Genomic DNA, 14,898 nt, shown 5'->3' with positions numbered 1-14,898 from the left:
GAAACTTTGCATTTATGCTTTGTTACAAACACTTTTTCATTCACATCTCTTTGATTAGAAATGTGCAATCCAGATTGTTTTAGAATATTCTGGATTTTCTTAGAAAGACACACAAGGAAAGGCATTGAGATCATCTCTCAGAAGGCAACTTCTCAAAGACATAAATGGTGGTGTACTCCCATTTACTTCCAACAGAAACTTCATAGGGAAATTTCTACATCTGAAAATTTCCCAGGAGTGGTTGCCTTACAAGCTTTTAAAAAATGTTTTGCACTATTAAAAAACCCCAACATTCAAAGAACTGTACAATCTATGTAAAAACCAAACTGCAAGTTTATCTTTGGGATACCTACACGGATATCTGAGCAATTATTTCAGGCATGGATTTGCTAAATTCTTCCAAATAACAACAAAGAATTCTCACTTCTATCACCAAAAAATATAGCTATGATGCAACTCTACAGTGCATCATGATTTGCCTTTGATTCAGGAGCAACCTTGAACATTTGTCATTTCCTGGAAGAATATCAAGAACTGAATACATTTGGTAGTGTAACAAACATGTTACTATTAAAAAGTCATCCAAGACAAACCACAAAGGCCTTTCTCCGGGTGTTTTTGTTCTACATCTCCATGTAGTACAGTAGGAATTAGACATCAAAGTCAAATACCTGAAATTCAGTTTGCTTATGAGGAAGAGACAAAGACGTGTGGAAGAAGATTTAATATATATATCCATTATCCTCTTGAAAAGAATCATATATAATGTGTAATGATAATATAGAGGACAACTGGAGTATCACACAGGGAGTATTTATTGGCCTTGAGGACTAGAATAATAGAAGTGAGATCAAATTTTATAGTATAAAGTATAAGGTAATAGAAACTAGCAACAGGAATTTATGGTGAAATGAAAGACATTGGTTAGAAACAATAGAGGGGAAAAGAAGTTCGGTATGTGAGTTGATCACATCATAACTGTGACCTTCCTACCCTCTCCATGTGATATGATCCTAAGATAAACCGAGGAATGGGCTGGAAATTAGAAGCATGCATGTCATCATGCACAGCACTAGTGAGAGCTTATCTGGAACAGCTTTGATCATCCATGCTTGAAAAAGCCTAATTTGCAATGCAGACTGTAGAAAAAGAAATTAACATAATCACAGGAATGGCAAAACTACCTGATGAGAAGACACTAAAATAGCAGGGTTGTAGGGTACAACAAAGGCTGACAGGGAATAAGAATGTTGTCTCTACCTGTCAGGAGATGGACAGCGGAGAAGGGCCACTGATGGTAAAAGATGGTGCTGACACGGGAACAAATGGGGATAAGATAGCCATGACAAATGCTGCCTAGAAATCAGAAGAATTTCTAGCCCTCAGTGTGGTGGTATTGAACCAGACTAGTGAGGCCATGAAATCCTATTATTTTTTAGATAAGGTGTTGGAACCACATTATACAGAGAGTTAAGGCAGTGGCCTGGACAGAGTGGTTCACAAAACCCTTCCTAGCTCAGTATCTTATGTCACCCCAAGTTAAAAAAAACCCTTTTTCCAAAGCTTTTCTTGATCTTCAAGTACGAGGTAGCATCAGTTCTTCACATTCGCTACATGAAACAATCCATTACTGGGGTTTGTAAGCCACGTTTTAGGGTTTTCTTGCCTCCATTCAGTGAAAGCATAGCGTTAGTGAGCTCAACTCCTTTATACAGGAGTATAGGAGTTTTATATATAGTGGAAACCTAGCAGTAGGATCCCTTCCGGGGAAAGTCTGCCTGAAAACACTGGCTCCTTTGCCACACATTGCCACTGCTCCATGGGAAATTTCTGAAACCATGGTGCCAAAGAATCGTTTCCATTTCTAAGACGCTAGAATTTAGAAGGTTCTTATCTTTTAGCAAAAACTGAGATGTCTGGGCAGCAGGGCTGCTTGCCCCAGCCTGGGAATTTATTCAGGTACTTCTGAATGTCTACGTGCTCCCATCAGTAAAAACGCCCTTACGTGTGAACCATGGCGCGTAGGGAGAGGAAGGAGCTCTTGCTAAACCAGAGGATGGAGTTTTTAGGCACTCAAACCCTTCTTCAGGTGTTCATGGATTTGCACGTATGTGGGAAACCCTACAATACTGATAGACAGAGAATTACTGAATAAATATTTCTCTCTCTCTCCTAACAGTGAATTAAAATGTACAAGGCCCTCTCATTTCTTGCTGTAAAAGAAAATGCCACAAGGGGAAAACTTTTCTGTAGGCAGAAAGGAAAAATATCAAGACATGCTGTATGATGTATATACATACAGAGGATCTTTTTGTTATAATAAAAATAGATTAAAAAGAGAAGAAATCAACTGCAGAGGAAAACTGCCAGAGTAAGCGAGCAGACCCACCCCCCCAAATGAATCGATGGAATGTGTTACACAGATGGACTCTTACTCTAGACCTCTTAATAACGCCGTTTAGGAGAACATGAGAAAACATTCTTTCCATTGAGTTATCTTTATTTCCCAGCACTGCCTGCACAGCCTATTGAAAGTAGCCAGCTGTTCATATTTTATTTCAGTGTGACACTGATGAAACCAAAATGGTAACTTAGAGCTGTGTAAGTGTAGGATCAGCTTAACTGCTGTGGAGAGACAAAACAGGTGCATTGTGTATCTATGCATCCTATGCACAGGACATTTTAGCAGTTGTACTGACAAAATTATATTTTAAATAGTAGTACGTGTGTGTCACTTTTATCTTTGTGATACCAGGAGAGAAATGCAGGTTACAGCTACACATCAGCTGAACTGGGGAAATTGCATCTAATAGCCTGTGACAATGCCAGGTATGGAGAACCTGAGGCAACAGAATATAGAAATTGTTCCAAGCAGGGAACAGACTCTTACAGTTAATAGCTGAAAACAATGTAGATCACACATCATTCAGATAGGGCATCTCAAAATTTGTGTGTGTGAGGGAAGATCATGACTTATACTGGACATTGATATAAGAAGTAGAGTTTCATACATTTTCTTTGCCAGATAAATTATCACAGAGCATGAGGTCTATTTTTGAACCCTGACAACTCCCATTTAAGACTTGGAAAATATTAATGGAGTTTCTATAGGTGTTCTTCTTTTGTTCCCCTTCCTGATGCAAACTGTCAAACTTCATTAAGTAAAAAGCATAATTAATTTGAGAATGTGTCATGTAACAAGTGAGAATATTTACAATAAAAAGTATTTTCAGCTAAGGCTTTGGGGCATGGACTCTGTTCTACATTTATATTGTGTTTTATTTATCTGGCTTACATTTCTAGAAGGTGGAACTCGGCAGTATGTGTGTGCACTGTTAGTACTGATAAAATCAGAATTAGAAAGTAGAAATAACACAAGTTCATGTTCTATATTGCACATCTCAATGAAACAAACTTTCCATGAAAAACGTATTTTTGTCCTCCAAGTTACCCTAAGCCTCATTTTCTATTGTATTTACTTGCTATGTCTGTGAATTTGAGTCACACAAGTTTAACAATGTTATCAATTAACTGTTTACACAATACCAATGTGGTAAAGCTAAGATTTGGGCCCAAGAAGGCACACAGCCAGGTAGGTCACCGGTGAAATGCAATGCAGCTGGTTTGTTTAAAGAAGTCTGAATGGGGAGGAGAATGCAATACAGCTTTGAAATGCCAGCCCCTTGAAAAATGTAACCAGTGACTTTGTTACACAGCTTCATTGACTTTATATAGTAGATTTTTTCTTTACAGTGCTTACTAAATGCATGTGTTTGCAGTTGGAGAAAAAAAGGTTTGACTGTTAGTGAACTTCCATGCCAAGGGAATACAAGTTGCAGGGTTGACTTAAAATTGACTCTGACGGCTGAACTGACCATAAAAATCTGAAAACAGACGTTTACGTATATTTGCATTTTACAGTATCTAGTGAGATTTTCAGAGGAGCTGACTTTTTCCTTAAAATATGATTTTGGTAAAACTAGAACTAATAAAGCTAATATACTGTTTCTGTGTAATAAAAAGCCTCTGCAAGCTGCCTTATATAAGCTGTGGTAATCCATTAGTGATTCTCTTTTCAGATAGCATATTCAAACACTCAGTGCCATCACAGGTGTATCATAAATGTAAATGGAATATATCAGCAGAGGGAAATTTTCAGTTTAGTCCAGAAATAACTGCTTTTATTAGAGAACAAAACAAACTGTTCAGCTGTACTCAATTATAGTAGCTTCAAGGTATCAATCTGCAAGTTAAAGTATTTTAATATATATTCTTCAACTTTTTTGTTTCTGTCAACAGAAACATTTCATTTCTTGCTTAACTAGTTGTTAAAAAAATTTGTTTAAATAGTAATTTTCTTGCTTCTCTGTGCTAAGTCTGGCAATGGACTGGAACTAGGGAAAGCAGCATCCACATATAAATACTTCGCCAGAATGACACACAAGCCTTCAGATGCCAAACTGTCTGACTACAGCACAGTTTAAACAGTAGGAAATGAGATCAAATGATACCTCACACTCTATTAAATACATCTAGGCCAACACTTTAATATATACTTTGTTGAAGGATAGTTACTTGCTTGGTTTTCACTGTTCAATTTTTTAACTTCCTTTCATGAATATCTGTCATTGTTCTAGCACCTGCATCTTGAGAATGTGAGATGCCTGTAGTAACTAACTCTCATAATGTCCCCATCAAGTAAAGTCCAACCTGTATTAATTACCAGAAAATACAGGAAGACAGCCCTCAGGTAGTTGAGTTCCACATTTTTAAGACCTATACATATCCAAAGACACTGAATTTTAGGCTGTGACTGCAGGTCGTGAAAAAGGAAAATTGTTGCTACTAATCATCAAAGCTGACCTTAATTTTAACCAGAACAGAACTATAATCCAAATTAATTAGCTCAATTTAAAGAGGAGTAGGTCTTTATTTTTAAATATAAGGTCCCTCAGGTGCACATCTAAGTCCATATTTAGATACATAAATGCCTGATTTTTCAGATGTGGTGAATATGGCAGACCCCAGGAACAAAGCGTCAAGCTGTACACTGAAAGGAGTGCTGCATCTAACTCACACAGGGTTTGCTCATGCACAGAGTAATTGAGAAAGAGAATGGGTCACAAGCAAAAAAAAAAACCAAACCCAGAAAACTGAGACCTTCTCTGTATGTATTATGACAGTTCATGAGTTCATGGGAACTGGCTAAGACAGCTGCAGGCTGCAGCAAACACTAGGAGCCCTGCCAGAAGAACTACACCAGCTGCAGGGGTCCCACCTCACTTCTTGCCGACTGACGCTCATCTCCCCTACCGTAGGAGGAACTCCCACAAAGTGAAGGTCCATACTGTGCAAAGATGCTGCCAGTTGCTTTTGTGCAATCTCTGTCTGAATCAACAGTGCTATGGTTGTTTGACCATACGGACACTGGAGAGCTAGCATCAAGAAACAGAATTTTGAGCTTAAAGATCTAGCCAAAATATCTGATCAGTTCAAGCTATGAAATTCACAGTGGTAGCAGGATGTGGTAAGAGTGTTCTCGCTATTTATCTGTCCTGTCTGTATAATAGAACCTAAGTTTCCTTTGTGTGCTAAAACAACATGGTGAAAACCATAGCTGCCAGCTTTCCTCTCACAGAGGAGGATTATTAATTGTTCACTGAAGGAGAAAACACCAACAATGGTGACAACCACAGAGATAGGGCACTGACTGCCTCCCCTCTCAGCTGGAGGGGGTCATGTGAAGATAAAGACCAAACTTGGAGAAGAATTAAATGGAGGTGGGGGCAATGGGGAGGGCAGCGAAGCGCATACTCGCTGTGGGGCAATGCTTCACTGCTAGAAGTAATTCAGCTTGATATTTCACTTAACACACCGTAACCTTTTAGCCATAACCTACAAGGCACTAAAGGGTGACTTCAGCTGCAGTTTCATGGCTCTCATAGCTCATGTTCATCCCTCTCTGCTTTTAAAGGAGGGATCTTACCTAAAGTACATAATGCTTCTGGAGCTTAAACCAAGTACAGCCCTTTTCCTCGGCCACGTTACCATTTATGCGTGTCCTCCACAACTGAATATACAGGTTCTTTTCATTTACTGAAATATTGGAATTGGCTTATTTTCTCCTCTGTTTGTACATATATAGACATATATAGGTTTTATTTAGACACACATTTGACTAAACCAGATATTCAGCCTTTTCTCTAAAGAACACAGAAATATTTAAGACAGAAAGGATCCACACCAGGTCTTCCTTCCTTTTCACTGTGGGAGAAGTGGCTTGCTTAGGTCACAGGACTACCGTTACAGCTGCTTGCCAGCTGTGTCTGCTTCTGTGCTTATGATCATGTTGCGTGGGAAATAAGAATATACGGTTGCATATTCCATGGGTGCACGGAGATAGTCAAAGGAATGATGAATTGAAGAAATGAAACCATTCTAAGAACAGTGAAGACTGCTGTCATTGTTATCTTGTGGGAGTGTGTAAGGTTTACATCCCACACTCACATGCCTTTCCCTGCCCTCTGACAGGTTTGTAGTTCCAGTGGAATGTACCTGTAGGAGGATCTGCTTGTAGCAGAGGGGCAACCCCAAGCAGATGCACCAACAGGGAGCTTCCAACATCAAGGCAGAGACCTTGAACTGGTCTCTGTAGGACACAAAGAACCAGTACTGATGACAGAGCACTGAGGTAACGTATCCATCAAGGACTTTGTATCTGAGATGGGCAGAAGCTTCATTTTGTTCTGGTCTTGTACTTTACAGAGTTTATCATCTCTAGTTAAAAGGGGCGGAATATTAGGAAGTTAACCAAGGGCTAAAGAGAACCTGGTGCAATGTCTTGTCCAGCAAACTGACTGTATGATCACCTCCAGACACCCACCAAGTAAGGTGGACTTTAGGCATGTAAACACCAAAAAAAAAAAGAGAAAAATCAGCGTATTTAATTAGGTATTTATATGTCCACTGGCACCTATGCTTTTATTAGTAAAATAGCTTTGTTGTAGCACACGCCAATAGGTTTTCTTTGGGCCATCTGTTAAGGCCTCATGGCATTTGGGACTGATGAAGCAAGAATTTGTGCATGTAAGTCTACTGAGGTCTGACAAGCTGATGGGTCCCTGGGAAAATGAACACCTGTAAAAGGCAGAGAAATTACGGCCATTTCACAGAGTGGCCTCGTTCTTTCCACAGTGGCTCAACAAGGATGGCTCGTGCACCAGGAAAGTGAGTTAGCTTTACTACACAGCTGTCATGCTATGGGTGTCTGAAATGAGAGCCTGTAGGACGATTCCCTAAAGAGACTTTTCTGTGTCAGAAAGGACTGATCTTCATAGCTGCAATTTTGTACTTCACAGCCCGAGTGGGATCAGACTTATGCAGTAATTACACAAGGAAAACCTAGGGATTAACTTCACTGTCATAGAACCAGAAGAAACCCTGCACCCTTTTGCTTCCATATTACTATGGAAATTTCTATATTTCCATATTATTATGGAAAATATTTCTAGAAATAATTTCCAAAAGACACCTGAAAATCTCTCTAATCTCTTTGTTTTAAATCCCCACTTTCCACTCCTTGTTTTAACTTCCCAACCACTTTCACAGCTCTGTTCTTCATTCATTCCATACTGGCAGCTTCTCTTTGCTTCCTGACGAAGGAATTCTCTGCTGGGTAATGCAAGACCTGCTGTGCTGTCTGCACTGGCGGGTCTTGTTACCCAGTGAGCAAGAGATTAGCAGAGCCAGGCAGCTGGTAGGATACTGCAGTCCACTGTTATCAGCAAGAAGGCTCTTCACAATTTTTTTAAACACTTTTTAAAGATATGACATGACTAACACTCACTACTAGCAATGTGCTAAAAGCAATCCTGTAGAAAGCTTTCACTCAAAGAAAAGTCTAAGGTGGATCATTATACAGTAAAAGTAGGATTGGCTTGTCCTAAAATAATTCCAAAGTGTATTGGGAGAAAATCATAGCAAATTTAATTAAAATTAAATTATTCCCTTAATTTCAATGAGACAAGGATTATATTTCATGGATATTGATAGCTTTAAGAACAAAGATGGCCTTAGGGGAAGTCTATTTCTTGTTAAGAATAAAAAGAACACTTTTCAACTAAATTCTAAACCCCACTTATTTCTACTAGCATAGATGAATTATAAGGGAAATCTTTCAATTTAATATTTCATTTAACAGAGTACACAATCAAGTTTCAGTTTCATACCTGTCCATCTGTCCCAATGGTGCCTCCACAATCTGTGAGGAGCTCAGACATGTCATAATAGCTAACAAACTCCCATAAACAGGCTTCCAGATTCAGATTGCGGTAGAAGCGTAAGGTATTGAAGCCTCTAATTATTGGACTGTATTGATAGGGAATGGTGTCTCCAATCACATCTGGATTTTTGGTAGCGTCAGTTAAGAAACCATGGTGGGTCTTCACTTCTGTGTAATCCAACAGGTTGGAGCATTTATGGTTTCCAACTCTAGTTCCATCAGGGCTAAGTGTCAGCTCAAAGTTAGAGAGCTCTCTTGTGGAAATAACAGGCAGCATGCCTAAAAAACATTAATTTATAGCACTATCACTAAATTTCAGTGGTCAGAGATACTTAGTTTAGCCAAAGTTTGTCAAACACTCAATATGTTATGAAGTTCTTCTGTATTTTATACTTCCAACAATTAATGTACTTTAACATCCAAAGAACATTGATGTGCTGTATATGAAAATGTTATCCACAATAATTAATTATTTATAATATTAGTCAAATAAAATAATACTAAATCTTCAACGTATTTTTCTATAAGGATTTTGTGTGATTTTGTTCAGAAGCACATAGCAATTAAATGGCTTTATAATTTTTTTAATTAATATATTCTTCTTTGATATATCCCTATGTGCTTCAAAGGAGTTTTACAAAGTGTAGGCCTAGCCCAGTTTATGCAAACTATGCAATTAATCTGAAAACATTTAATCTTCACATCAAAGACTACGTATCAATACAGTATTTTATGCACCTTGTAGTAAACTGCACTTTTCCATTCATCATATTTTTCTCTGGTCCCACATGTTAAAAGATTATATTATTATTTTTTGGCTATTTAAAATAACATGACCAATAAAGTAGCTCAAATAACAGCTTGTTGTATGAGCTCTGTCAACTCTGCAGCTGATTTCATCATACCATCAATATGTGGCATTGTGACTGTCAGTTTGATGAGATTGGCATAATCAGGATCTTCTGGGCCAGTATAGCGCAATTTGGCAGAGAACGGTTCTGCTCCAACTACTCCTGACATACGAGGTTGACAAAGACCTAAAAGGAAAAAGAAAAAAACAGAAAGCAACTTTACTTTATGTCCAGAGGAAATAATCTATACTTTCTCTTGCACTGTTTTTAGGTGCACTTTTTTCCACTGTACAAGTTTCTGAAACAGGGACAATTTTCTTGAATGACAGGTAAATGCTTTGAGCAGAATTTACCAGAGGTCTGAAGAAGAATTTATGCAAAAGAGGATTCAAACAGAATTCATTATTTGATAAACTGGAGGATGTTTTCAAAACCAAGTGGTGATACTGCATCTACACTTTTTCAGTTGCATGTATCCACCATACTTGCAAAGTCAGTGTCAGATGTCATACTTTCTTACAGAGGTCCTCAGAGGCATATGCTTTAATTCCTCCTACCCTCTTAAGCACAGACATAGATTTACAGAAGATACCTGATCAGTGTTCAGTTGGTTTTGGCACTGGATTGTGGTCTGGACTTATCTATGCCTTCATAGGACTCAATGAGCCTCCTGTTCCATTAGTGATCAAAATGCAGTCAGAACAATTGTTTCAAAGGATCTCCAGAAACACTGTCCTCAGACTAGAGCAGTTTCAAAGTTAGATCAAGTGCTCAGGGTCTTGTTCAGTTGAATTTTTAATTTCTCTAAGAAAGGAGAATCTATAACTTATTTTGGCAATCCTTTCCAGGGTTACTTCAACCTGTTCCAGTATTAGTCTGGTTTGTAGGACCAGAAGATTAGGTTTGTCATCATACTCATGCAGCTTCTAGTTGCATAATTCAATGCAGAAGTGTCTGCATTCTGGCCACAAGAATCATGTGATGGCCAAAGGTCCTCTAACAAAGAAACCAGGAGAAGTGGAAAACCAAAACAGTGCCCTTTGCCCATGTTCTGTTCTTTGCTCATTTCTGAGGGATTACAAGAAAAGAGAAGACAGGGCTCTCCTCGTGGAGATTTTATTGGTTCTGATGGACCTCATCTGGCTCAACAGCTCCAAGCTGGAAACTTCAGGCATGAGGAAACAAAATTTCTCTTCTGCACAAGATAGCTTTTTGGGTTTTGTTTGGTTGTTCGTTTTTCTCAATTTTTTTTGCACAGTCTGGCTTACTTTTGAGAATTTGGTCTATGCACTGGAGGTCAAGCATCCTCTAAGTTGAAAATAGTCAGGATTTTGGCAGGTTGCTTTGTCTACAAGGTGCAGTGTAGTACTTGTGAAAGGCAGAAAACACTGTGCTGGGTGATCTAGTTTTGTTATGCGAAACAGACTGGCTGTGTTAGTGTTATAATGTATTATTTGGATTACACTTGACAAATTAGCAGGGATAAGTATCTCAGGTTCAGGAATTAATTGTCGTGCATATATTGCAAAGTAAAGGAAATTGTTACATGCTATTTTAAAAGAAGCAGCATCAGTTCAGTATTGATTAGGTATCAGAGAATTAGAGTGAGGCAAAGAGAGTACCAGAGAAAGAGGAAGGATGAGTATTATGAATACTTCAACCATGAAAATTTTGGTTTTGTCCTGTTACTGGACACCAGTTGCTTTAGTCTTTAGCCAAGGAAGACACCAATTCCTTGGGGCCCATTGAGGCCTGAATGTCAAATGAAGCTTTTCTTCTGGCCTGGCATTCATAACAGCACTCCCATGTGGGTTCTCCAATGTCTAATAGCAGCTGAGATCGTACTGCAACATTACTACAGTTGAATTTAAAAGCTGACAGAAACCAGGTTTCACTAATTCCAATGCACATTATATACTGATGTCCTGAACACACAAGTTTGCTGTGTGGATATCTAGTTAAAGATGTGGAGAACTAGCACAAATGAAAACCATTTTCTTTATACAGTTCTCTGCTGTGTTAAGAAGAGAGGCTTTTGTACCACCTCTGTAAACAACAGAAGAAAAGCTGAGAGCGTAATGTTAAAATACGTGATCATGTATTCAGATTTTGTTAGGGTGGAATCTGGGATCCAAAAGAGGTCTTGGGGGTTTTGCAATAAGTGATGATGCCTTACCTTCTGATGTGCTTATAGTTACAATAGGGCTCATAAGCTCAAGACCCTCATTCCCATCTGAATTCACAGCACGAGCCGCACACTGGACACGAGAACCAGCTTGAAAGTAAATGGAGTCAAGCGTAATCATCTTGGAGGAAGTGAAGAAGGTATCAAAGTCAACCTCCTTCATGGGGCTAGTCACACCATCGGGACCAGTGGGTGCACTTACAAGCCACCGGTATTGTGTCAGAGTGTTGTTGATGTTCTCACTGGCACATATGGAACCAGTTTTGTCAAAGTCTTCATATTTAGGATTACAAGCCTGCAGAACAAGGCAGATGTGTTAACAATTTATTTGCTTCATGGTAAAGGAATTTTAATTTATCAAGAGTCATAAAGCTTAATAACATGGAACTTACAACCACAGTAAATCTTTTAAGAAACCACATTATTTTGACAGAGACAGTTTTAGCACTGTTATGGTAGATTAAAAGACAGGTCTAATTATGCTTATCAATATAAAAATATTATTTTAAATTACGATTTGTGGTGAAAAGCTAACATAGTTATGAAGGCAAAAACTACATTCCCACATGCTACTTTAACTTGAATTTCACCCTTTGATCTAATTCTGCAAATATACTTGCCTTTCAAGCTTTCTTTTGTTTTATTATTTAGGAGAAACATTCAACATATGATCCATTCCTGTGCATAAAGAATAGGTGAGAAACAAACTGCAGAAGTGGATGGACCAAAACCTTCCTCAATGCATATGAATATTCATGCCAACCTTTCAGTTGCAAAATTACAACGAAAGAAGCCTGTAGTACCCCAACAAACAGTATTCATTATTCAGTCTGTGGCACACACTGAAAACAATGGTTCATCTGTTATCTCCAATAATGCTGCAAATTAAGGCAAGATAATGCAGGAAGTACTAAGGTCATACCATCATACACATAGTGTGAGTATAGACCTGTTTGTAGTGATGAACAGGTGAAATATCTTTTTATGCATTTTGTCCTCCTGAAAACCGATTCGTTATCCAGACAAATCAGATTAGCTCTTAGGACAATTCTAGCTTAAACTCATGTGTGACTCACAACAATATAGATTGACAATGAGTGCCTAAAACCCACTGAACAAAATCCATATACTGATTTCGTTCCATCTTTCCACAGATACTCACTGTGATACAGATGACAGGATAGCCCGCTACAGGACTGGTTCTGTCTTTAGCTCTAGAAGTATCATCATATATCAAAAGGGATGCAACTTGAGGGACAGAGGGAAAGGTGACATCTGCCATGCTGTTCATTTCTTCAATGTAAACAATGGCCTTGGCTGTCTGACAATGAAAAGACAGAAAGAGTTCACTGTGAATATTTAAATAAATAAGGTGATGCAAGCTGGACCTTGATCAGAATATGTCTAGCCTTTGAAATGTTGTCCCAAAATAAGTTCTAAAACCTCAAATGGATGAGCTATTGAGAAGGGTTGAGGCACTAGAAAGTAAATTGCAGAAGACAAAAGCAAGAGCTAAAATGATTTTTCTTTTCAGAATACTGAAGATATCAGACCCTTTAACTCTGTGTCCCAGCTTTTTTGGGAATACTTCAGTATTCTGGTAGAACCCTAAAGTGCACTGTATGCTTTAATGCCTGGTGGAAATGGGGTGCTTGTCATCAGCAAAGGCTGTGTGCCTGCTGTCTGGCTACCTGGAGTCAGACTATATATGGTGTGGTACTCATGAAGTGGCCAAAGAGTTTGAAGACCATTTTATGCAGAACCAGAGGAATATTAATGGTTTAAATTAAAAGTATGCATGATACAATGCTAAATAAAACGATTGTGTGGCTATTTCATTTCACAGAATTAGAATAATATTAACATGGTTTCGGCAGCAGAATTTATATTTCACCGGATTGCTCTTTTCACAGCATAGAGATTATATTGTATTGCCAGAGAGTGTTTCCAGGAGGGTATCAGATTTTAGGACTAATTCTATGAGAAGCAAGTGTTTGGAAAGATATCTTGAAGACTCCAGTCTCTCATTGTCTCTATGACCCCATGAACATCATTGCCTTGGCAACAAACTGTTCTGGGTAGGTACTATGGTGTCAGCTGGGATGAAGACAAGATGGCATGTGTAAACGTTAAAAGAAGGGGTTAAGCTATGAGTCAGAAAGCAAGAAAGTCTGTTCATTAGATTTTGTTGTTAAGGAATTTGCATGAATTTGTTACCTGTATTTCTGCGACCATGTTCTCATCAGGCTTCAGATGAACAGTGAAGGCTTCTCTCATCTCCCTTACTCCATCAAAGAGAACTTCAATCTCCACGAAGTGCTGGGTTTCACCCTCCTTAAACTCAATTTCTAAAGACATAAGGAGACACTTAAATACAAATCTGTTGTTCATAAAAAGCTGTAATTTTAGACCCGGCCATGAGAGATGGCAATTAACACTCACTTTTTAAATTACAGATGTTCATATATCTAGTTTAACCTATTTGATGCTAAAAATAGTAATAATTAATAGCAGTGGACATGTGGAAATCACTGAAACTGAGGCATTACCATAATCAAAAGAGATTTGCTAAAACCAGAATTTAGTCTAAAAAAATCGTAATATTTTGAAAATTATTTAGGACTAATTATTACATAAATATTGGTAACATATGTGAATGACCTAAAGACTGAAGAATTCTAAATAAAAAGTATTGTCAGGCCTTACCCAAACAAAATTCATTTTAATACAATGCTATATACCAAAAATAAGGCACAAAGCTAAAGTTACACAACAGAGTGCTGTATTTTGAAAAGCATTGTTTCAGAAAAAACTTTGGAGGTCATGACAGATAAAATGTTCAGTCTTAGCTGACTGTACTTGATTTGCATGGCAAGGTTTTGGCAGTGGGGGGGCTACAGGGATGGCTCCCATGGGAAGCTGCTGGAAGGCTCCCTTATTTCTGACAGAGGCAATGCCAGTCAGCTCCAAGGTGGACCTGCTGCTGGCCAAAGCCGAGTCTGTCAGTGACGGCAGTAGCATCTCTGGGATAACCAAGAATCACAGAATCATAGAACAGAATCATAGAACATGTTTGAGAAGGAGGGAAAAAACTCTTGTGCAACATCAGCCAGAGGAGACGAGTGAAAAAATATGAGAGAAACAATGTCTGCAGACACCAAGGTCAGTGGAGAAGGAGGGGGAAGAGGTGCGACCAGTGCCGGAGCAGAGATTCCCTGGCAGCTCATGGTGCAGACCGTGGTGAGGCTGGCTATGCCCCTGCAGATATTGAGGATCATGGAAGAGCAGAGACCTGCCTGCAGCCTGGGAAGGACCCCACACCAGAGTAGGGGGATGCCTGAAGGAGGCTGTGAACCCATGGGCTGCCCACGCTGGAGCAGGTTCCTGGCAGGAGCTGTGGCCCCATGAGGAGAGGAGCCCAGGCTGGAGCAGGTTTGCTGGCAGTAACTGTGATCCCATGGAAAGCCCACACTGGAGCAGGTTGCTCCTGAAGGATGGCACCCCATGGGAGGGACCTACACCGGTGCAGTTTGGGAATAACTGAAGCCCATGGGAAGGACTCACATTGGAGAAAGAAAGAG

At 39.0% G+C, this 14,898-nt stretch overlaps 1 protein-coding gene across 1 annotated transcript in view; it reads right to left on the bottom strand.

The window, feature by feature from the left end:
- Positions 1-14,898, bottom strand: part of FREM2 (FRAS1 related extracellular matrix protein 2) — a gene marked incomplete at its 5' end in the record, with an annotated part of 128,029 nt that overhangs the window by 14,276 nt on the left and 98,855 nt on the right. The window contains 5 exons of the mRNA XM_010159615.1: positions 8,229-8,560; positions 9,187-9,318; positions 11,309-11,612; positions 12,480-12,638; positions 13,535-13,665. Coding sequence (XP_010157917.1) covers positions 8,229-8,560; positions 9,187-9,318; positions 11,309-11,612; positions 12,480-12,638; positions 13,535-13,665 — 1,058 coding nt within the window. The remainder of the gene's footprint in view (positions 1-8,228; positions 8,561-9,186; positions 9,319-11,308; positions 11,613-12,479; positions 12,639-13,534; positions 13,666-14,898) is intronic.

This window comes from Eurypyga helias, unplaced genomic scaffold, assembly GCF_000690775.1.
Source record: "Eurypyga helias isolate BGI_N326 unplaced genomic scaffold, ASM69077v1 scaffold5689, whole genome shotgun sequence".
NCBI classification, from domain to species: domain Eukaryota; kingdom Metazoa; phylum Chordata; class Aves; order Eurypygiformes; family Eurypygidae; genus Eurypyga; species Eurypyga helias.
Note: the sequence above shows the minus strand (reverse complement) of the source record. Positions and strands in the feature narration are given on the sequence as shown.